The following is a 24,366-nucleotide window of genomic DNA, read 5'->3' on the forward strand; positions in this document are numbered from 1 at the left end:
CCGATTTTTCAGTAAGAGAATATGGCCCTAGACAATGCATATAATTTGAATGTTGTTAGTGAAAATACTGTCCGTCCGATAACCCGTACCGTATGTGAATATAATCTGTGTTTTGTTCGAACCAAGTGTTGATAAGTAGTGATGTTTCAGGAAAATACCGAATTTAGATGTATTGTGTTGTAAGGAAGGAATGAGTTCCAAGTTAATATGTTCTGCAACCTGCAAACGAATGAAGCTGTTACTAGTCATATGTAGTGTACGGAACGCCGTTACGTACCCTGGATAGGGAGCCACTACGATAATGCTGTATGGAAACCCGTAATGTTTTATTTACCTTTTACCTGTCGGTACAATGGTTCCTATTTTTCAAAATAAAATTCCTCTACGAGATACATTGAATTAGTGCTTTAATTTGTCCAAAACCAACAGGCTAAACATTGCAATTTTAGCTGTTACAGATTTTTATTAGCTCTATTTCTATTAGTTCTATTTTATTAGCTCTAATCTAAGAATTGAAAATGGCAACAAACGACGCAAATACAGAGGAGATTGATTTTGGCATTAAAGAACTGCTGGTTCGTCTGGATCCCTTAATTAGAACATCAGGATCAATTCGTAGCATGGAGGGAATGCTACAATATTTGGAAGATGTGGATGAAGCATTTCCATATTATACCTTGATTCGCTGGATACGCAACATCATGCGGTCGAAATTAGAAAGCTTTGTTGAAAACGAAGTGAGCACAACCCAAAATATAACTGTTGAAAACTGGAGACACATTGCTCGTGAAGTTTTTCATAAGATAGTTGAATCTCCAGAAATGATTTCTCTAATGGAGAAAATTAGGAACAACGTTGAGCCTTCAGTTCAAAATTTAGTTTCCAATTTTGAAGAGGAAGTTCTTCTAGATTTCCATGTAGGCAATGGTGCATTGGATACGCCCAGAAGCCTAACAAATCTTAGTTTGTCTAGTGATGGTGAATTATCAATGGATGATTCATGGAATCAAAATAACTTTATCATGCTTCAGCCTGAACAGTATGAAGAACTTGCTGAAGATATATCAGGCCACAAACCGCAAAGATATCGCATTGAAGCTCTTCATCTTCTCTTAACAACACAAATGTCTGATGCAGTATCTAGTCCTAGTTGGCCACAAATTCAAAGGGGCTTAAGGGAGGCATTGTGTGAAGAAAATACAGTATTGTTTTCTTTAAGTTTAAGAGTTCATGCAAAGTTGGCCACTTCGTCATCCCATGTTGCTATCAAAGAAGGGTTTCTCAACTTACTTGAAAGTTTAACTGTTCAGTATCTATCAAGAAAGCTTCAGAACTATTTGCCAAGCTTTAATCATGGAGTAGACATGTCGAAAATAGCACACCAAAGACTCATTAAAATTACGCATCTCATATTAGAATGTCAGAAGGAAATGCCGAAAAACTGGGTTAGGTACACAGAAAGGCGTGTGGAGGAAATGATTGAAAACTTTGTGGATTTGCTAGCAATGCATACATATGAGGGTTGGTCTAAGGGTAAGATACTGTATCCTTTTCAGTTAATGGCTGTTTTAGATCCTGTGGCAAGCTGGAGTAAACACTGGCTGCATGGCACTTACAGTAGAATGTTGTTGCTTAGCATGTTATCTAAAACTTCTGCACTAGTGAAGTATTGTGTTGAAGAAGTACTCAGTTGGATAGACTCTTTCTCCGTTGATGAAAGCATCACTTTGCAAAAGATTTTGCAAAATATGGAGTCTGAAGACACTGTACATATATCTGGCGAACTTGTAAGATATTGCATTTTTCTCCATTGCGTGAATATGTTGTGTCAGGTAATGCGATACGAGAAGGGAAGGAAGCTTCTGCCAGTAAGTGTACCATCTCGAGATGAACCGGTTACAGTTCATCATGTAATGTTAGCTCTTGTTCAATATCTAAACAAGTTTACATGTGAAGATAAAGGCCCCTTGAAGATGGTTAGGGATCCAGTATATTATGTTTTGCAGCAAACTCAAGTGCTTGATCAACTCTTCAGTGATCTTACCCTCATTACTTGTATAATGCAACCAATAATAGATGCTGTTAATAATTTTATTGATGAGCCAGATGATAGTAATTACAAGAAAGTGTTTACCGTACAGTCACACACTGTGGAACTTTTGGATATTGTTGTGAGTTCAGAAAGCAGCCTCGGTTGTCTGCTGGGCAGTGGGAGGCGGAAAAGCAGTTCGAAAGTACGAGAGCAAGCTCCTTCATGTATGGCTAAAACAGTGGGTGATTATGCTGCAATCCTTGTACAAAATTATGCCAAAGTTGATCTGAGAATTATCAAATCACTTCTTTCAATTTGTTCAAAGTTGAGTTCACTGTATGAAAGCTACCCTGCTATAGAATCATCAAATTTTTTCCCTGGTATTGCCAGTGTGTACAAACAGTTAAAAGGAAGCATGAGTCTTAGCGTTTATTCTTCGTACAGTCAACCTCTGGTGTACAACACATCCCAAGAGATCCAAAGACAAAATGCTGTTTTCAAGTACATTCTTGCATCTTTCGGTGGCATTCTTAAAACCCCAAAGGGACTGTTTGCGATGGAAAGGGAAGGCATAGTGCTCGATATCCTCGTTGATGTATTCCAACTTCCAACGGTGCCTTGGAGGAATTCAGACTTCAGGACAGTTCTCATGGTGTCCAGTATGTTGGACAATGGGGCCAGAGGAATCGAAGAGGAAGGCTTGCTGATGGAAGAACTTCTCAGTCTTTGGAAAATGTACGAAAGAGATGACCAGATTAGATTGATGTCCGAGAGAGATCAGAACGACTCTGTTCATGATGTTTTGCAAGTGGTCTGCTCAATGGGCTCAACATTGAAAGGTTAGTATGCTAGTACATAAATATCAGTGTTTGGAATTAACTAATTGCTGTACTTAAAGAGTACATGGGTACCCTTGACCCTCTGTACCCCCTCAAGAAAGTGAAATATTGTTTGTTTATGAAGATTATGTTGTTTATTAACATTTTCATTTGTTTTTAGCTCACGGAAATGTGTTATTGTGAAGTAAAGTATGCCTGTTACCTTAGCTTGAAGCAGTAACAGTACAAACGCTTCACACAAGTGAATATAGCACCCAACATGACATTCCACAACAGCAGCAGATGGGATGTTGCCTTCCATTTCATAAATAATTTTATAAAATGAAGCAAATCAAACACGAAGGACTGAAGATTTCTGAAACCAAAATAGAAGTAAAATTATCGTTAGGAGTGTTAGATTTATTGGTGTTTATAATTTTACGTCATTAGGTGGTGGGCTGGTAGCAATTTTTGACATTTTTGTTAAGTTAAGAGCACATGTTCTTTCGCTATTTGAGTATGCATACAACCAGTTTATATTAATAAATAGTAACAAAATTACTTTGAGGTGGCAGGTTTTTACCTACGTGGTCCATAGTTTGGGATCAAATTTCTCCGTTATTTGTGTTTTCCACATGCTGGAACAAATTTTATATTACGTAAGAGATAAAAATACATCGATTAAAAAATATCAATGTAATTCTTGAAGGGGTACAGTGGGTCAATGGCCCTAGTACATGTAACTCAATGACTTTTTCCAGATAAAAGCAAGAAAATTAATAGTTGCCTTTGCAGTTACTTTTGGTGCAGTTCAACAGTAATGAACAATCTTATCTAGAAATGTTAGCATAAAATGTAGCTCAACCAGTTGGCGCACTGTGTCATTTATTGCCATTAGTTTAAATTTTGGATGGTTGTCGTTAAAGAAGATAACAGTTTTTGTGCAGTTCTTATAAGGTTATTCTAAAAAAGGGGGGATTTTGAACCCATGCTCTCAGATTTTGATGAAACTTGGCACATTTAATCCTTCCATGGTGGTGAGAACCCCCCCATCCCCCCCCACACACACGCATGCAAACACCTCTAACTTGTCTACTTTCATTTTTATAGCCCATCAATCTTTCAGTTATTCATCCTTTCTTATATTCCCAGAGTCTCCAAGTGTGTATGCTTACTTTGACAGAAATAATAAAACAGTTTAGGAATCATTTACACAATTCAGAAGAGGGGCTCCGTATATATTCTCATCTTTCAGGTGTGAAAGGTCTGTTATTGGAGAAGGAAGGAAGCGAAGAGACTCTGATCGAGATGCAGCATGGACCATCAAATCTCCCAGAACTTCTGGATTTTACTTTGAGTTTTGGCATAGACGACAGGTACAGCCATGTGATAGAAGTTCAGACCATACATTATGTTGGGTTATTAGTCTTGAGAGTGTTAGCAACATGTATGGACACAAGTCTGTACCTTGAAAACAGATTTCAGTTTCAGGTAGGTTGATAATTTGGCATGGTGTGAATAATTTTTGCATGATTAACTCATCATTTTTGTTTTCACATATTTATGCAAAAGTCCATCCCAGTGTATACATACATGTTAAAAATGAACTATTTGCAAAATTTTTGTTGCAATTAAAGTATTGCTTGTTAGAGAAAACAAATGCATGCTGCGTTTGGACACATTGTATAAATTTTTCTGTAGACAAGCAGATTTGTTTCATGGTAGACAACATTGTAGAAGTTAATAGTTTTCCCCCCCTGTAATTATCTTCCTCTTTCCTGTCACGCAGGCTACCCGATGGCTTGTAATCAAATGGTCCCAGGTTAGAAACATGGTGGAGGCACACAGTGGTTCCAGATTCTACTTTAAACTGTAGGTCCAGTCCCAGTTACTTTCTGTGCAAAAAGTGGACTTAAAACACAAACTTTGTTGTTTTTAAATTTCAGGATCTGGTCCATTTTGCCTAAATTGAGTCTACTAATATTATTTGACACCTGAATTATTTTTGGTGGCCGCGGTGGCTCAGTCGGTAACGCGTCTGACTACCATGCTAAAGGTCCCAGGTTCGATCCCCAGCCGGTTCAAATCCGGGAACTTTTCTAACGTTGGAAGCAGCCTCGGCGCCCACCCAGCGTCGAATAACCTGGGTACCTGGGGGAAACCCTGGGGAGTAAAGGCGGTCAGGGGCGTGATGCTGATCACATCACCCCCACTCACGACCGGATCAAGAAAGTCTAAGGCATTACCCCCACACCCCCTATACACCTTCATGGCGTGATGCTATGCACAGGGGGGGGGGAATTTACCTTTTTTTTTTTTACCTGAATTATTTTTAGTTTTGTCTACCTCTGCTGTACACAATCATATCTCAGATCAGCTGATTATTTCGTTGGCAGAGATAGAGACAGTCCAAATTGATATGCCCATAAATAATTTGGATATATTTTATTCTGCTCATAAACATGAGAACAAAAAAAAATCATTTTCGCTTTTTTCTACACAATTTTTTTTGGAAACAGATATTGTTATACATACATATCTTGATTATTGTATTTTAAACAGTTTGTATAGCACTTTAATGTAGGCTTACCATATTTTTTTGGGTCCAACCCAGGACATATTCGTGATCAACTCGTTACTGTTGAATTGTTTTTTGTTTTTTTTTTACAAAAATAAATTGAAATTACTTAAAAGCCTTAACATTTTATTGGAATATTAAACTATAAATTGTACAAGAAAAAATATTAACATCATTTTCTAAAATCAATCAATTAATTTTCAAATCTTTAATTGAATAATACATTTTCTGATGTTTAGGAAACCTCTCTATTCTAGGTAGCTTTATCTGTTAGTTGACTCAGTTGCACTTTTCACTAGACATGACTTTTTTCAGAAATGGCTTCTTTGTTTTAATAACATCATAAAAAAGTTCTGAATTAATTTTGACATTGAGCACATCTTTAACAGTGGATACTAGAAGTCTACCTCTTTCTGCAGACCAAATATTCCCTATAATTGAAAATAATCTCTCAACTGGAGCAGATGTTCCTTGTATCAAAAACGTGTAGACGAGTTACTTCACACGCTTGCAAGACCACCAAGACGCTCACGGAAGTGGAACCGATCGGAAGTCGATATCTTTGTCGGTCATAAATTCTGGTCGTGAATATTCAATACCGGTAGCTATTTTCACGTTCAGATTTTCAAAACCCCGAACATTTTGCAATCCCGGACAGCACTAAAAAACCAGGACTGTCCGGGCTACTCCTGGACGTATAGTAAGCCTACTTTAATGGTACCATAAAATTTGTTACATTTTGCGATGAAGTTTTGCATCCATCCAAATATGCATATAGTAGATTCCTGGAGGGCTTTCACACTGAGTGTCACTTGGAAACTACCTTCGGAAGTAACTGCAACCTTTTGTACACTCCTGTTCACATAAAGTGACCATGGTTGGACAGTTGAAGGAAGTGCCACTTTATCTGAACAGGAGTGTACCTGAGCAACATGACAAGCTGCACATGTTGCTTGGGTGTCACTCAGAAAGGGTCATTTTTTCAATAGCGTGCATTGTGTCGTCTCCTTCTGATGATTGTGCAGGTACAGTAAATCTTTTCAACAGAGCCTGTGTGCACATTTTGTGTTGTGCTTGTTACTGCCATTTGAAACTCACATGTCACTTCGGTCTGAAAGCAGCTTAAATAACACATAAATATGGTTAAAAGTAGGGTTGTTAAATCTCGAGGAATTTTAAATAAATGCAATTCCAATCCAGGAGAGAAAATCAGCAAGCGTAAATGGGTTCTGGACCATAAAGAACATTTTTATCTGTAAAGTATTTGAATTCGGTCCAGGAACCTTTTTTGCTAGATCAATTTAAATACAATCCACGAACCTTTTTTCCAGCTGAATTTAAATACGGTCCAGGAACATTTTTTCTGTATCAATTTAAATTCAGTCCAGGAAACAATATGCAACTTCAAATTGTCCTGCAGCGGAACCCATTAGAATTTATGTGTTTCTGGACCTTTAACAACCCTGGTTAAAAGAATGTGAAGTTCATAATAATATAATTGCCTTTTTAATAGGAATGGACCGATACGAAATTTTGGCCAACACGAAAAGAGTAATGATATAAAATTTACTGACAACCAATATACTACCGATCCGATATAAAATTCCAAATGGTTCATTGACCTCCTCAATAAATTTATATTACCAGATGAACTAAGCTTTTGCAATGCAAAATAAGCTGCATATTAAGATATTTACTTTAAAAGAAAGTACAGAATGGAGATTATATGGTTATATCCACAAGAATTACAACAATATTGCACAAAATTGTGAGCCTATCTATAGATATATTGAATTGGAAAAATTATCGGTAATTTTATCGATAAACAAATACACTGATATGGCTACATTGGCCAATACCGGTAAAGTACCCATTAATCTGTACCATCCCTACTTTTTTTTACTGAAACCAGGGGTATAAAATACAGGGTGGCTGGTCGCCATGGCACCTGAGTTTTAAAATTCAATTTTGTTTCCTTATACAGGGTAGTTACTCGCTGGGAAGTCCTTGAATTCTGCATGAAATTTTCTCTGTAGATGTGAAAAATTGCAACTTTTAGAAATCCAAATCCCTTTGAATTTATACATATTTTTGTAAATGCCCTGAGGCAAGTTCATCACAGTTTAGCTTTTTTTTTTTATTAAGGAAGGAAAAGAAAGCTGCGTGGAAAATAAGACAGAATTCTCTCAATCCATTTACTTTGTTAGTGTCCTTTGCAGAACAATCTACCTGACAGACTGAAGATTATTACAAGATAAGATATTTTGAAGTTGATTAAGGGAATTTTAGTTTAAAATTCTTATACAGTTAACATTTTTTCGTAGATTAGTATATCGTGTAACATTTAAGACTTGTGTTTGGAGATGTATTTCAGGCCTGAGTATGTGAAATAGCAAATGTAAACTCCATATCTAAAATTAAATATTTTAAAGATGTATTCCATTTAATTTGAATGGAATTAGAATTTTTGGATATGTTGGAATCTCTATAATTTTAATATATTTGTGTGTGTGGGTGGTGAGATGCCGTAATACAACCTCTGACAATAAAGTTCAGTGAATGATCCTGAATATCGAAAGTAGACGAATTCTTAATGAAACCTACCTCCCATGGCTATGCACTGTTGAGAACGGCTGTACATGTCCTGGAAACTTTTAGAAAAGTCTTCTTTCGGGATGGTGTTCAAGACCCTCGTCACGTTCCTTTGGATGTCAGGAATATCCTCAAATCTCTGACCTTTCAAAGCGATTTTGAGGCATGGGAAGAGAAAGAAATCTGGAGGATTCAGATCCAAATTTCTTGCAATGCATTGCTACAGAGGATGAGACCTGGTGTGTGAGGTACGACTCTCAAATGAAACGCCAAAGCATGGAATGGCGTTCTTCTGCATCACCCCGTCGGAAGAAGGTCATGGCGTAAAAATCACGCATCAAGACGATGCTTATCACTTTCTTTGACAGTGATGGCATGATCCACAAGGAATTCCTGCCGGAGGGAACAACAATTTTTCCTTGAAAACCGGGAATTATACTTGCATTTTATCATGGTCCTAGAGTGGTGACCCTCTTATAGAAATTTCAGTTACTTTACTTACGTGAAATTTAGAAGATTTCGTACTTCCGACAGTGGATCTTCGAAATTAATAGGATTGAACCATTAATTTGTGCAACGCGGAAGTACGAAATCTTCTAAATTTCACGTAAGTAATTTTAAACTGCATTTACCGCAACCACCATGAATTCAGTTACTTTATTTTTAAAAATAATGAGTACAGTATGTGCTTTTTAATTTTTTGTGTTTTTTTTTTGTATTATGTGTATCGTAAAATCAGAATAATAAACATGCTGTTATGTACTTTTCCACTGTTCCTAGCTGAATTTTAAAATCTGCAATGGTATGGCCATATGTTAGAATGTATTTATATATAGTTATTCATGCTGGTACCAGTTGAACCTTTAGGAAGGGCACTCTGGTGCAAGAATTAATTACTTTTAATCGAATCATGTATTAATTAATAAATTATATGTTTTAATATCACATTCCAAAGCTTATCTTAGTTGGATTCATGGCTTTCTTAGCCCGTATTTGCGGCTAAAAAAGGTGTGGGGGGGACCACTAGCTCCTGAATTAATTTTAGTTTTGTCTGCCCCTCACTATAACAGTTTCATGGCACCTTATTATGCATTCCATGTAGGCAAATCTGCTGAAACTTCAAGGGGAGAACACACCATCAGAAGACAATGAACCAATCATAATAGACGAGTGCAGTCTCCTCAGAAACCAAATCCTTGTGAGCACGTACACTGTCGGTGGACCATCCGAGAGAATCATTCCGGGGATACTCATTACGGATGAAGACAGGGGCACCTTTCCGTATCCTCTCTTCTCCTCTTACCCCGTGCCGAAGGAATACTACCCTGTTAATCCTATCAAGGGAACACCGAAACGTCAGATGGAGCTCATGAAATTCCTGGCAGATACGAGGCATGGTCTCCATGATGGGAATTGGCTTACGCACTGTAGAAAAGCATTCAAAGCCACGTTGATGTCAAACAGTGAAGAAATCAAGGTAAATGTTCTGTATGTAGTACATTACTGTAATAAGCATTTTAGTATTTTTGTGGTTTTCTCCTTCCACGTTATTTAAAAATTGCTATGTTTGTTGTAGAATTTGTCATTTTGGAAACTCTAAACTCCATGTTACAAGAGCTCTCTGAGGTCCAAGGCATGACTAACAGCTCTTTGAGTGACAGATGTTCGTCGCATTGAGGAGAATAAGAAATTTTGTGAAACTGCAAAGAAATATATAACATATTGTAATACGTTTGAGTGTAGGTTTTAGTGCAATAAGCATGTAGTCTTAATTTTTTTGTGAATTTTATCTCAATTTTCATGGTGTCTACCAAAATAGCAAATCAAAATTCTTGACTTTTGTTTCCTTTTTCTTTATCTTGTTCTATTTTTCTTAACATTTATTTAATCATCCCATACTTAGGTACAATTGCAAAATTAAGAAAATATATATTTTTATTCATTAAAAAACCTCGACCACAAGGGAAAACTGAAGCTGTACTTTAAAAATAGTGTTAGACTTGCTTTAATTATTAATGCATGTAAAAATTGATGCTTCAGACTTCATACTGGATGGGGAATGGCCACATTATAATTTTACAAAACCTCACACATACATGAACGCAATTCTTAAGAAACAAAGTGATCAAATCGTAACCACAACTGAATAGAATTTTAGATTTCCAAGTATTCAGTTTTTACAAATCCTAGTACAGGTATATAACAATGTAAATAATGTAAAAAATAGCAAACATTCTTGAGTACAAGCATAATTTCTTGACTTTTTCTTGGCATTCTTCACTGGTAGACACCCTGATTTTTTTTTCATTGGAATATCTTTATGTTAATATTAGTTTAATGTAATGCTTAGCTAATACTGATGCTGATGTATCAGTATTCGCCGATACCAGTGGTGACAGCATCAGATAGTATCGGTTGGATTTTATTTACCAATGTTGGCTGATACTTTTCCTCTGTTTTGATCATTAACAGGGTCTGCAAAAATGCCATGCAACACTTTTTCAGGGTCTAATTATAACAGTTATCTGAATATTCTGATCTATTTTAATATTTTAAGCAAAACTTTTATAAATTGATCCTTATTGGATTGCAGTACTCACCCACAAATATTAATCAACAACTTAGAATTGTTACAATTTTGGAGCATCGGTATTATAGGTATTTTCTACTCTTACGGCGGGCACCCTATATGCTGGCAAGGGGAGCGGGGAAGCGGCCAATCCAGTGAGATAAGGAACACAGCAGCCTGTAGAACTAAGTCCACGTTGCACCTCCCCTCCTCAACCTTATAACTCTTGGTGCCACTGCTGTTGTCTGGTTGGTCTGTGGTGTAATCCCCGCTCCCCACTTTCCTTGCCAGCTTGAGGGCCGCCTGCCATAAGAGTAGAAAAGACCTATAGTGGAAATCGGTAAGGCTCAATATGGTATCGCCTCAGCCCTAGTTTCATTATTTCTATTTGTTTCGAAATAATTTACATAAGAAAGAATTGCTTTTCAGGAATAATAATTTTATCTACATTACATGTTATTTACATTTTTATCTATTATTTTACATAATTTTTTTTACCATTTGGTGTAATAGTGAAACTTATGAATGATGAACTAACAAAATAATAATGGGAGACACAAGGATCATTCAATCTTGTCATTGTCTTTAACCAAGAAAGTAATTTAAAATGATTACAATAGCTTCTACCAGAAGCACTACTTCTGAATTTATCGTCTTTGTGTGAACACTGTTGCATTAGAATTGTAATATTTTAAATTCATGTACATTGTCATATTTAGCACATTAGACATTATATATATATATATATTTTTTTTTTTTTTTTTTAAGGCTCATGTTCTTCTGGATCTAGTGGAGCAAGTACAACGTGCTGGAAGCAGCTTGAGTGATGACAAGGGCCTCTCGTGGCCAGGTGGAGAATCTCTAGACAAAGTGGTGCTTTTTCCTGAAGATCAACTGGGAATTAAACTGGCTATAAGGTATAGAAAACGAAGCCTTTTATATGGAAGTTTTCTTCATGATTGGCAGAATATAGCAAGTAGAAGTGAACTTAACATGTTAAATTTAAAACTGAGCAAATACTGATACCAATGTATCAGTATCAGAGTCAACTGTATACTGACCAATATTTTTCCAGTCAGAAAATTTTGGATAAATTCCTGGTGAACATTACGACCAGGGAACAGATTTGTGTGTAACAAATAAGTGTTAGATATGTAAATGTATATACAGGGTGTTGAAAAAGACCTCTGCAGCATACAATAGTGTTTTGAGTGTAATCGTGAAGCGAAAATAAGCAAATTTTACTTCACATATTCCTTACAACATCACATAGTACAGGCTAGCTTGATGTCCGTAGGGCTGTAAATGATGCACACATTGAATTACACTAACGGAATCATACATTACATACCCACACGATTCAGAAAGTAATGAAATAACTTGAATTCAAATCCCTGGAGTTCTTTTTTTGGACACCCTGTATTTAGTTATGTTAATCAAAATGTGCATGGACTTGCAATTATGAAGGCATTAAGCAAGCGGCTCACCTAGCTAAATCAAATGCATTAAGCTTAAATGACATTGATTGTAATGCAAAGTTCAAATACAAAATGTGCTTTATTGTATTTAGTTATTTTTTTATGAAAACAATGGATTGCCAAACTTTCTTTTAAGGGCTGAAACTTGGATCTCTTCCCGTTGTCTCCAAAGGCAGATTTATGTTGATTGAAACTACGTTCATTATCACATGAAATGATGAGAGTATATTTACAATATGCAATGGATTTCAAAGTGAAAGGTGGTTGAGCTTGCATACTCTGTTGTTGGCAAGAATTTTAATATAAGAGAAGATTTGTTTTTAAAATAAACAAGGAGTTCAAAAGGAAGAAAATACAGATGATCGGAATTTAAGACACAAAGGAAAATCTAGTAATAGCACGAATATGGAATATATGTCAGAAAATGTGGAAATTATGTGTAAAAATAACTAAAATATGTGCTAAAACCTAATACCTGTAAAATATAGAAAATAAACATATTATTTTTTGAACTTGCATGCCACAATTTACAAAGATGATACAAAATATCATTGATTGTAGCATCAAATGAAGATATGTACATGCACATAAATCTGTTCCTTCATTATGACCAATATGGTGAATCCATGCCGAGTACAAAAAGAGCATGCGGTGTCAATGATGAGAGAAACGCACCTTAGATGTGGTAGCACATGGGGTACACTCACTAGAGTGATGTGCAGCCACCATGATAGTAAGTTTTCAATCTGAGATGCCGCCATTTTAAAAAGTGTGTGGCTCTTCTCCTGTGATGATATGATAAATGTAACGTATGTTCGCTGAGACTCCCTCTACCTAGAGGTCGAGACTTGTGAACCTTGACCACTAAAGAAACAAAATTCATCTGAGGAATTTGTCGTTTAATGTTTCTATCTGTGCTGCCACTCATGGAAGTACATGGTGTCTAGAAAATGTTTGGCACATTTTAATTGTGGATAAAGCAGATAAGAATGAAGATACAATGAATCTAATAGCATGGATGTATAGATAGATGCTAGTATGCTTGAACATGTGCTCTGTTTGCCACACAGAATATAAAGTCGAGAATTGACTTCTTGCCAGGTTCGGTTAAGCATGCCAACAATGGCTATACCTTTTCTTATTTTGATTTTCCTCACTGATGTATAAACAATGCCTTTCACATATCGACATAGAATATAAATTCTTGGACATGATCATCATCATCCAGCTTGTGCTGGGACGTCCAGGACTTAGGACACTTCTCGCTTCTAAAAACTTTCTTTTCCAAGCATTGATATGGTGTCTAGAAAGACAATCTCTGATAATGTGTTCTGAAGTGTGTATGAGTTTGAGTCACCGATTGTGTTTCAATAAACGAGCATACAATTTGAGTTCTCTCATGCGAAGTTGCCATTTTCTTCAACTACAAAACTACCAGTCATCCATGAACATGCTCATTATGCATAAATACAGAAATAAACTTTTTAGTTTATCTATCCATCCATGCTACAAGTTTCTTTGTATCTACATTATTTTCTGTTTTATTCAGTTATAATGTGGCAGAACTTCTGTAGATACTCTGTATATCTTGAATGTTTTCAGGTATGGAGTGCAGCTGAAACTTCTCCAGTCAATTCCGCAGAATCATGACAATTTGTGCCTCATGTTGAAGTACAGCTGTGCCTTCCTTGCCACAAAGAGAGAAGAGTTCTGTGGTTTTGATTGGTTCGTGGCTACGCTCTTCTTGCTGTGCTCAGGCAATATTGATAGGTAAGAATACATATCATGACACTGTAGGGTCATTCCACATCAAATCAACGCAAAAAAACTAAGATTTTGACACCCACCAACTCGTATTTCGATGAAATTTGGTATACATTCTTTCTTTATTGTTCAAAGAAACCCCCTAAATTTTCTTCAATCTATCTGAAAACGGTTTTAATTTTACAGCACTTTGAAATGTCAATAAATCAGTGTTGTCTGTCAGTCTTGAGACCCTCGACACAAGGTACCCTTGCTTACATTTTATTTCTTTTCTCCTTAACCAATCATCAGATCTCTTTGAAATTTTACACAAAGTTCAATGAAATATTGAGGATTTCAGAAAAAAATACATCCGCACGCAAAGAATTTTACAAATGCCTATAAAAAGACTAATAATGGATTTGTAGCCTAATTTTTGTGGTGGGAAAACTAGGTTACGAAAATCTGAATTTTCATCATGTGGGTATGATGGAACCAAAAACTTTTGATGTTGAAAATCATTGCAAGGACATGCTCTTTCTCTACAAAAACTAAATTTTTGTTTTTTTTATTCCTTCTAATGAAAATTTTACGTTTTTTGGAAATTGCCTAAAATTTCAGGGTCAATCCGTACCAAATGGACCAGCACTGGTCGCTCAACCATTTTTTAAATTTTTCGTTTGTTTGTCGTCGTAACACCTGTACAAGGGTAGTTCAAAAGAGGCATTATCTTTCAAAACTAGACTTCGTTTGGAAATGGTGGCCATTTTTGTTTCATGATTTACAACATTTTTGGCCTTTGCAGACAGTTGTGATAAATAAGATAACTCAGCTAAAAAAAATATAGAAATCTGGGCTAAAAAACATTGTTTTCAGTTCATTTAAGTCTACCTACTTACCTACTAAAAAAAATATTGTATACATTGATTTCCCTTCAAAATTGAATATCAGTCAGTTTTGACCCTAAATTTCAGCCATTTGCATTAGATGTGGTGAAAAAAGATACGGAACATAAAATGTAGCGAAAACAATGCTTTTTACCCCAGAGTTCTATAATTTTTCTTAGCTGAGTTGTCATAATTATCGCAACTGTTTGCATAGGCCAAATATGTTGCAAGTCATGAAACAAAATTGGCCGCCATTTTCAAACGAAGTCTAGTTTTAGAAAAATAATGCCTGTTTTGAACTACCCTTGTACAGGGGTTACAACAACAAACAAATGAAAGATTTAAAAAATGGTCGAGCAACCGGTGCTGGACCATTTGGTACGGATTGACCCTGAAATTTTAGGCAATTTCCAAAAAACGTAAAATTTTCATTAGAAGGAATAAAAAAAACAAAAATTTAGTTTTTGTAGAGAAAGAGCATGTCCTTGCAATGATTTTCAACATCAAAAGTTTATGGTTCCATCATACCCACATGATGAAAATTCAGATTTTCGTAACCTAGTTTTCCCACCACAAAAATTAGGCTACAAATCCATTATTAGTCTTTTTATAGGCATTTGTAAAATCTTTTGAGTGCTTGTGTATTTTTTTCTGAAATCCTCATTATTTCATTGAACTTTGTGTAAAATTTCAAAGAGATCTGATGATTGGTTAAGGAGAAAAGAAATAAAATGTAAGCAAGGGTATCTTGTGTCGAGGTTCTCAAGAGTGACAGACAACACTGATTTGACGACATTTCAAAGTGCTGCAAAATGAAAACTGTTTGAGATAGAGTGAAAAAAATTTAGGGGGTTTCTTTCAACTGTAAAGGAAATGTGTGTACCAAATTTCATCGAAATCGGAGTTGGTGGATGTCATGACCTCTTTGAAATGGCATGGAATGACCTGTAGTTAATTAATTCAAAATGGTTTTCAAACCTGCATTTCTGGAGTTGAGTTTACCTTTTGTTTAAAATCTACTTTACACGGAGATAGGCTAACCAGGACTGGACCTGCGAATTCAAGTGGGAGGCAAACCACTATGTGCCTCCTCTGTTAATCCAACGTGAGATCACAGGCTCCAGTGACAGAGTGGTTAGCACATCGCGCTACGATGCCAAGGGACCCAGGTTCGAATCCTGACCTGGGCATGGATATTTATGAGTGTCCATTCATCAATTTCATCATATCAGCACTGATCCCCATCTTCACAAATTAGCCAAAAGTGGCATAAGAATCGAAGTAAAATAAAGCAAATCAATCAATCAGTCGTATCCAACATGTGATCCCTTGATTACAAAGCAATAACGTTAATACATTTGTGGAGGTCCAGGTTTGTCTTTGAACATTCGACTGTGAATCACATTTAGAGAGGTGTCATTATTAGACCTCGAATTTTAGGTTTTTAACCTATTTTTTCCTTTGAAGGTAAATAAGAAATAACAAGTTATGTCAGCGTTTCATAAAAAAAACGCACCAACTGACAAAGTTTTATAGTGCCTAAAATAACATATTTTGCTTGTTAGAACCTATTTAGGTTTACGTGCCTAAATTAAACCTTTTTTAGGTTTTAAAGGATTTTTATATCTCTCAGAGGTATTTACTAGATTTGGTGGCGAAATAATTCAACGACTGGCGTGTTTGGAACATGTTTTCTGTCGAATTTCCCTCCCTCCAACAAAATGTCTGACACCACTGTCACCTGCACACAGAATGGGGCAGTTCCCCCCTACTTTTTAACCCTGCACCATAGACTCTTAATGATAAGCCTTGGGTACTTAGAAAAAGTAAACTGTCCTTCCCAACCCTCTCTCTTAGTTTTGGCACCAAACCATCTTTACTGCCAACACAGTCCAAAGTGCAAACTTCTGATCTGGGTAGCCTTGCTAACTTTCACGTCAGTTTGGTCCTTTTTGGCATTCACGCCTTACGTTAGCATTCACTGACTATGTTTCTGTTGAAAGATAATTTTCAGCACATGAAATGATCCTCGCAGACAAAAGGCGGAGTTTGAGTGTGGATAACATGCAAAAAGATTCATGGTGGTTACTAAGACCATGATAAAATTCAAGTATAATTCCTGGTTTTCAAGGCAAACTTTCCAAATATTCAAGGATACAAGCAGATATTTTCTCTATTCCAACGTTACATATTACCGACTCTCACCCCCCCCCCTCCCCCACCACCACCACCACCATCACCACACACACAAAAATAAAGGATTGAGAATATTTTGTTTTATTTACCATGTAGCTTTCTTTTTCATCCTAAAAATAAAAAATAAATGAGAGAAACTTGCCTAAGGGCATTTGTAAACATGTATAAATGTTATGGGATTTGGATTAATAAAAGTTGGAATTTTTCACGTCTACGGAGAAAAAAATTGGAACAGAGAAAACATCCGCTTGTACCTTTTCTCATGTTCTACCAAAATTCATGAGTAATTTCCAGAGCCAATAATTCACGCATATTTCCTGGAATTCAAGGAATTCCCAAGTGAATAGCCACCCTGATATTGTCCAGCAAATTATACATACGTGATTCATTTTTCATATCAACGAGTAACTTTTGCTGACAGCACAAGTGTAGTATATTTTGTAGATAATTTTGAAAATGATATAATGAAATGGAAATTTGTTTAGAAAATTAACATTTGGATATTACGGTTCTTGTAAAATTTTGTTTTTAACGATTGTATCTAATTAGTCTTTTTCAGGAATTTTGTACCAATTTGAGTTTTTTTTGCAACCTATTTCAGAATTTTTCGAGCCTAATTTAAGATTTTTAGAACCTATTTTAGGATTTTTAGACTATTTTAGGAACCTAAAGCACACTTTTTAGAACCAAAAAATTCGATGTCTAGTCATTATTGTGAAATGACAATAAATTCCTCTAAACTACCTATTTTTCTATACTTTGTAGCCAAAACAAGTAGTAAAGATCCCCCTGCCTTCAGAAAAACCATTCAAATTTATGCCCTCGCAGCATTATAGCAAGAGTATTTGTTATTATTTTTCACCTCTTCACAATGTGTTTCCTTCTAATAATAGTGTAAACAGTAACGGAATATTTTTTAAAAAAGTGATACTTATCATTTGTGATGTGATGAATGCCACAGTAAAGGCCCTTCTGTCTGATACAAAACTTAGAAGTATTTTACATTTGCATAACTAGAAAAGATGTAAAAATTTGCAAGTAGTATATGGAACGTAGTGGACTGTCCCTATTGCCTAATATCTTGTTTGTTCATGTTTTAATAAAAAAAATCTGAAGTTACCTTATATCATTGCTAGCCAGGTGTACATAAGTACTGTAGTTGTTTCTCTATTTACAGGTGTCGCTCTTTTCTACAAAAATTTACTGGAGTATCAGTTACGCCGTTCCTGTGGTGGAAACTGGGAGAATCGATCAGTGAAGAAAAGGGTCAGATGGCAGGGGAGCTGCTGGCTGTCATGGGGCACCAGATTGAACTCCTGCTTTCTCTAGAAGTCCCTCTTGTGTCGAATGCCTTTCAGGTAAGTGTTTCACAGGTCATGTACCAGGTGATCATAATGAAAGTTCCCCCTGCTGAGAGCCCTCTGGAGCCCGTTCGAAGCATCGGATTGCGGTGAAACTTGATTTAGAGTCTATGGAGACCGTGGGTAATGCTGACGGGAAAAAAAAAACAGTTCAAATTTTTACCACCAGGTGGAAATGTGGTGCTGGTGCACAGTGAACCTCATCCCAGGAAACGCTTTGTGTGACCATTGTTTACGCTTCCAAGAGGTCATTCATAATAACGACATATTCATATTATTTATTTCCGTTGACCCATGTCCATAGGTATGGAAATCGTCATATAACAATACATACAGTAATAAAATATTAATACAATTTTAGACAAGGAGTACAGTAATGATTTTAAGAACTACTACATGAAGGAAATCCAAATACACTAATAAAATATTAATACAATTATAGACAAGAATTACAGCAATGATTTGAAGAACTTCTACATGAAGGAAATCCAAATAAAGGAAGAATACACTATGGGAGTGCAATTACATACAATATTTAAGGCGAGCACAATAATAAGCGAAGGAAATTTTTTAGTGTAAAAATAAAATGTAAAAGTAAATATGTAACTTATACAACATGGAAGAATGCAATATATGTACAGAACCGATTAATGATCATTTAGGCACAATAATAGCATATAGTGAATACTTTGTACATGATAATATAAATAGTATAATTCCATTTTCTGTACAACCGAACTCTCTTTGTTGACAATTTATGTAATTTAATATTTACAAATTTAGAAATTCATTTATTGAATAAAAACAATGTCGTAATAAGAATTTTGTTAATTCCCTCTTAAATTTGGTATTTGATTCCATTGTTTTTATGTGATCAGGTAATTTATTATACAGGTAGTACAATAGTGCATATTGAACACTACTGTACTGAAGTAAACTCAAAATAAAAGTGTTGCATGTCCAACTTCTGGTTGTTGTTATTTCAGCTCCACATTTCCACCTGGTGGTGAAAATTTGAACTATGTTTTCTTCATCGGCTTTCACTTCCACATGACCTCTAGACCCTCTATACCAAGTTTCACCCCAATTCAATGCTTTGAATGGGTTCCAGAAAACTGTGGGTATGGGGACTTTGATTATGACCACCTGGTATGTCACAAGCATGGTTGCTTTACTTATCTAGGAATACAGGATTGAAATTGAAAGTATTCTTTTACATGTATGATGTTTTTCATATTTTGAAGTTATATTTGCCAACAGAGAAAAAGAACGTCACCAATTAATATCAACACTTTCCCTGACGTGGGCTTGTTTTCACGCCGAAGAGAATCCAACCTTTCTCTGGCGTGGGCGTGTTTTCATGCCCAGTCACATGTGCTTCGTCTGAGCTATCCTGCCGCCTAGCAGCTGAATTAAGAACTTGCTGTCTCTTTAGTTAATGCTAAAACTATTACATTATAAATATTTGCTTTCATTGATCCTCTACTGATATTTACACTTTGTATAACAAAAGATTTCATCTTTGTTGCTGTTGCCATACAAAAAGAATAAATATGTCTTTTAGGTTAATTTTGTTTAAATTGCCCACCAGGATAGAGACATCGAGTTCGTAATCTTGCCACCAGGAAAGAGTTAAAATGTAACATGGATTGGCAGCATAGGACTTGGAAGGATGCAGTGAAAAAGATGCAAATGACTTGGTTTCAAAAGCAGTACTAAATATCACAGTAAGGTTTATGCCATTTATAGCCATTTTGGTCTGAATACCTTGTATGATAGGAGACTCTGTAGTGACAATATTTTCATGGACATTAGTAAGACAAGACTGGCTGTGCTCTGAACTGTTAGAGAAAATCAATTTTCATGTAACATTTTTTTTACTTGCCATTCTCCAGGAACATAGTGGTTCGGGTCCCACTTTAAACTGTAGGTCCAGTCCTGATTAGCCATACTGTGCATAAAGTGGACTTGAAACACAAATTCAATCAATCAATCCAGGTTGAATCTTCACAGAAACTCTCCAATTGTATGAATGCATTGATTGGACATAATTTTTGATACATTGTTCTTATGTGCAGTATTTTGTAAACTTTCTTCTTTTGTTGAATCAGACTTCAGTGTTTGAACTCAATTTAAACTATGTAACTGTAATGTGTTATCAATTATTGATTTTATCTTTGATTCTTCGTTTACAAGTTCCATATTACTAGGGCTGAGCCGGTACCACTTTTACCTGATACCCGTACCAATACCAATGTTCTTACCCTGTTCTCACAGATACCAGTGCTTGAAAATTGTAACAATTAAGAGTTAAATATGGAGAAAATAGTACTCAATGTATCCGTGAAACTATTTTTTTCTTCTTTGTTCTATTAATTTCAGTGGCCACTGCCACCATCCTCGGAACTTGTACTGTTTGCTTGGCATGCTTCTATTGTTTGTAGTTCTCCAGTTGCTGCTAGGTGCGCTGTTGTTAACTGTACGTCTGTGTCCGCGTCATCTGCTGTTCTCCGGTGCTAAATGTTGTTGTAGGAGAATCCAAGTGTGGTGTGCCTGTCCGCTATCAATGTTGATGGGTTAACAGTGAAATTTTAGTTATCTTTGTAGATTGAACTTGGAGACTGTCTGCACCAGAGATATTAACCATTCAGCTATGTGGGTTGCTACTAAAAATACCATTGGTAATTGACATGCACTAGGAATGACATTTTTATAATACCGATATACAGAGCATTCCCTGACATTCGCTATGAGAATCGGCGGCAAGCGGCCCGGCGTCAGCGCTTGTCTTGCCCGGTGAACGGGTCTGCTAGTCGGCTACTCAAATTACAGTTTTCATATTGTGTACTAACCTTGACTACAGAAGGTGTTGAAAATGATGTCCCTCTGCTGCAACACATTCCTGGCATCTCCGAAGGAAATTGGCATTTACACGTGCAAGTTCGTCTACTGTAATCCTACCGATTTCTCGTACAATACTCTCTTTTAACTCACGGATGGTGTGCGGATTGTCTTTGTATACTTTATTTTTTAGATTTCCCCATTTTTCTTTCCACTTTTATTCAGAACTGACCCTGTTACTCTAAACCTTTTTACGAAGTTTAATATAGTGGTCCTATGTGGAACGGGAACACCAAGAAATTTCGTTGCAAAACGTCGTTGCACTTCTCCACAATTCCTCTTTCTGAAGTAACGCTCGACAAGATAAATCCTTTGTTGTAATGTAAACTTTTGTGGTGCCATATTAAGCCACAATCTTCAAGACACGGACACGACACAACACAACTTCCGAGGGAGGATTATACTGGCGTCAGTCTGCAACGTCAACAGAGAGGGAAAGAGAGCGAAGGCAGGGAGAGCAAAAAAAAATACACTGTAGCATGCGACTGTTGTGGACCCCGTTCACCGGGAAAGACAATCGGTGATGCCAGGCTGCTTGCCGCCGAGTCTCGTAGCAAATGTCGGAATGCTCTGTAGTATTGATATAAGAAATTGCTGATCCAGTGTAAGATTGCAAATGTTTCCCAAAGAAAATAAATGCCTTAAGAATATAAGTAACCAAGAGACTGCAATAGAATGCTTTTCAAAAAGGAATCATGTTTTTTAACATTTTCTTTACAAAACTATAGTATGTGGATTGAAGGGCGAGGGTGTTAAAACATGGTAAGTGACTTTTTGGTCATTTTGAGTTACAAAGTAAAATGTGTCATATTTCAATTTTCAAGTAAAATTGCCATGTCATACAGTTTGCTTTGACTCAGTGAAGCCTTCTGAAATTCGTAAACACAACACGAAAACAATTTATGTACAGTATAGCTTCTAACAACCTTTTTTCTTATAGAACTCGGAAATGACCAAAATGTCACTTACCATGATTTATATCCGAGCCCTTCAATTATAAAATTAAGAAAATGTCAGGATTTCGCAGGAAGTTATAGGCTTTAATAGAAATTATTGAGTCACTAATAGAAGCACTGGCAATTTTTTACCAATATGCCTAAGTTACCAACACTGATAGTACCTATTTTCTACCATAAAGTTTGAAACCTTTTTTTCCCCCTTAAATTTTATTTTAACAGAGCAGTGGAGTGTCTGCGTGCATATTGTGTCAGCAGTGGCTGAAGCAGTGCTTCTGGAATGTACTGGATTGGCCTCACATCACTCATTTCATCGCCCTGTCTGTGCTTCACGATCCAGACTACATGGTTTACTACTGTGTTAGCTTGCTGAAGCATCTGCAGCCGATGATTCTCCAGGCATCTTCAGATGGGAATTTATGGGAATCCATCAAGGTTGGTTGTTCTGAAAATATGTAATTCAATTTGCTGCTCACAAATGTATAGGGTGTCCAAGATGACCCTTACTGGCATGCATCCTGTTGCAACCATGTTGAAAATTGGCCAGTATTCAGTTGCTTGGGAATGATTTTCTTTTTGTGGCTGGCATCCCTGCCATGAAGATCATGTGGAACGCTCGCTCGAATTCGTTGTCAGTTGTGCCATGGCTGATGCGAGCGGACATGGTTACAATGCTGAGGAACTGCTAGGGACGGTGTGTATGGGTGCATGAACAGCAACGCACGGGGCAAACAATGGACTGGAATGTAATACAAAGTTTGCAAGAAATAGTTACATGTGTTATAAAAAAATGTGTCATATGTACCTAGGGGTAATATGTACTATGATTTAGGGATACAGGAACTTCTTGGACACCCTGTAGAATATCGTTTTGCCCAGTCTTTGCAGTAGTGGGTAGTGTGCTGGATGCACATTCATGTGTTAGTGTGTAGCTTATCAACAGGATGGCTTTTCTCAATGTGGAGCTCACAGTAGATAGCAACAATGCTGCATGATTTTTGCTAGAAAGGTCAACGTTCAGCAAGCGTAGGAACAGCAGCAAGGCCGAACATGGCTTAGTCTAGGGCAAGGACTTATTTAAAGTGCTCCCTTCCCCAAATTAGCAAAGTATTTGTATGTCGTTTGTTGCATATTATTCTATTACGGTAAACTGGTTTTGTATGGATAGTGTTTATGAAAATTGATAGTCAGGGACCAAATTTTCATGAATAAAATACAGTGGAACCTCAAATTTAGGTTTTTCAGGGGACCATGCAGAAAAAAAATTTAAAATACACGGAAATGTAAAAGATATCTTATAACATTTTGCTACGTTGGGACCATCAAGATTGACTGTATAATGCAGGAAAATGTAAAATCGAGGAACTTAAAATTGGGGTTTCACTGTAAAAGAACTGTGTTTTACAGAAGGTGTTACAGAAATCCTACTGTGATTCATACCATCTTGTAATAGAGTTGTATTGAATGGAAATTCTTTGAGGATTGATTAATGCAAGTTATAAAATATCTAACTACTCTAATGCTTTTCACTGAATTTTTTCTCTATTTTTATACAGGTAAACCCAATAAAGAAGTTCCAGTTGGAAGAATACTTGCCTTTCATGGAGAGGCTTTCCAAAAGATACCGTCAAAGCATATTGCAAGATATGATAATGCACCAGACCAAAGATAAATGGACTTATGAATTGCGAAATGCATAGCATTAGTGCTTGTTAAGTTCAGATATTACCATTCTGTGATCTCACTATGCACATACAGCTTGTTAGGTACTTTGCTGTCTATGCAACACAAAAGTTGTTTTTGTTACGAACTGCTTTTTTTATGTGCAATGTTTGTATTTATGAATACATTTAGTTAACTTGAATGTGCATTGTTATTTAACCTTTACTCATATTCTGTTGCATATGTGCAAGACGGAAAATAAGGGCATTGTCGTAATGTGTTACAGATGTGCAACACGCAGCTTAAACGTGCTTTTAGCATGTTGTAACTTTTATGTGAGGCTGGAAACACTGACAAAACGTCCTCCAAGGGTTTACAGCCATCTTGCGAATGAAAACTTGCCCCTAGGAACACATCAATGTCACAGTTTGATTTGGAAGCATGCTTTGACAAGGGAACGCTAAACATGTACTGTTTTTGGGCTTTATTTTCTGGTGCAGGACATGAAATGACTTCTAGGTGATAAGATCTGACCGTAGCTTTTGTCTGAAGCTTCCAAAGAGCTGTGTGCAATAGACCAGAAGGCATCTGTG

At 36.4% G+C, this 24,366-nt stretch overlaps 1 protein-coding gene across 1 annotated transcript; it reads left to right on the top strand.

The window, feature by feature from the left end:
• Positions 1-106: 106 nt before the first annotated feature.
• Positions 107-23,975, top strand: LOC145993776 (protein broad-minded-like). The gene is made up of 8 exons (XM_083129557.1): positions 107-2,871; positions 4,106-4,341; positions 9,123-9,497; positions 11,358-11,506; positions 13,670-13,837; positions 18,071-18,251; positions 22,334-22,546; positions 23,668-23,975. Exons 1-8 carry the CDS (start codon positions 519-521, stop codon positions 23,809-23,811), a joined length of 3,819 nt encoding a protein of 1,272 aa, XP_082985683.1. The 5' UTR covers positions 107-518; the 3' UTR covers positions 23,812-23,975.
• The last annotated feature ends 391 nt before the right edge of the window (positions 23,976-24,366 follow it).

The sequence above is a fragment of the Lepisma saccharinum genome, chromosome 10 (genome assembly GCF_977018435.1).
Source record: "Lepisma saccharinum chromosome 10, izLepSacc3.1, whole genome shotgun sequence".
In the NCBI taxonomy this organism is placed as follows: domain Eukaryota; kingdom Metazoa; phylum Arthropoda; class Insecta; order Zygentoma; family Lepismatidae; genus Lepisma; species Lepisma saccharinum.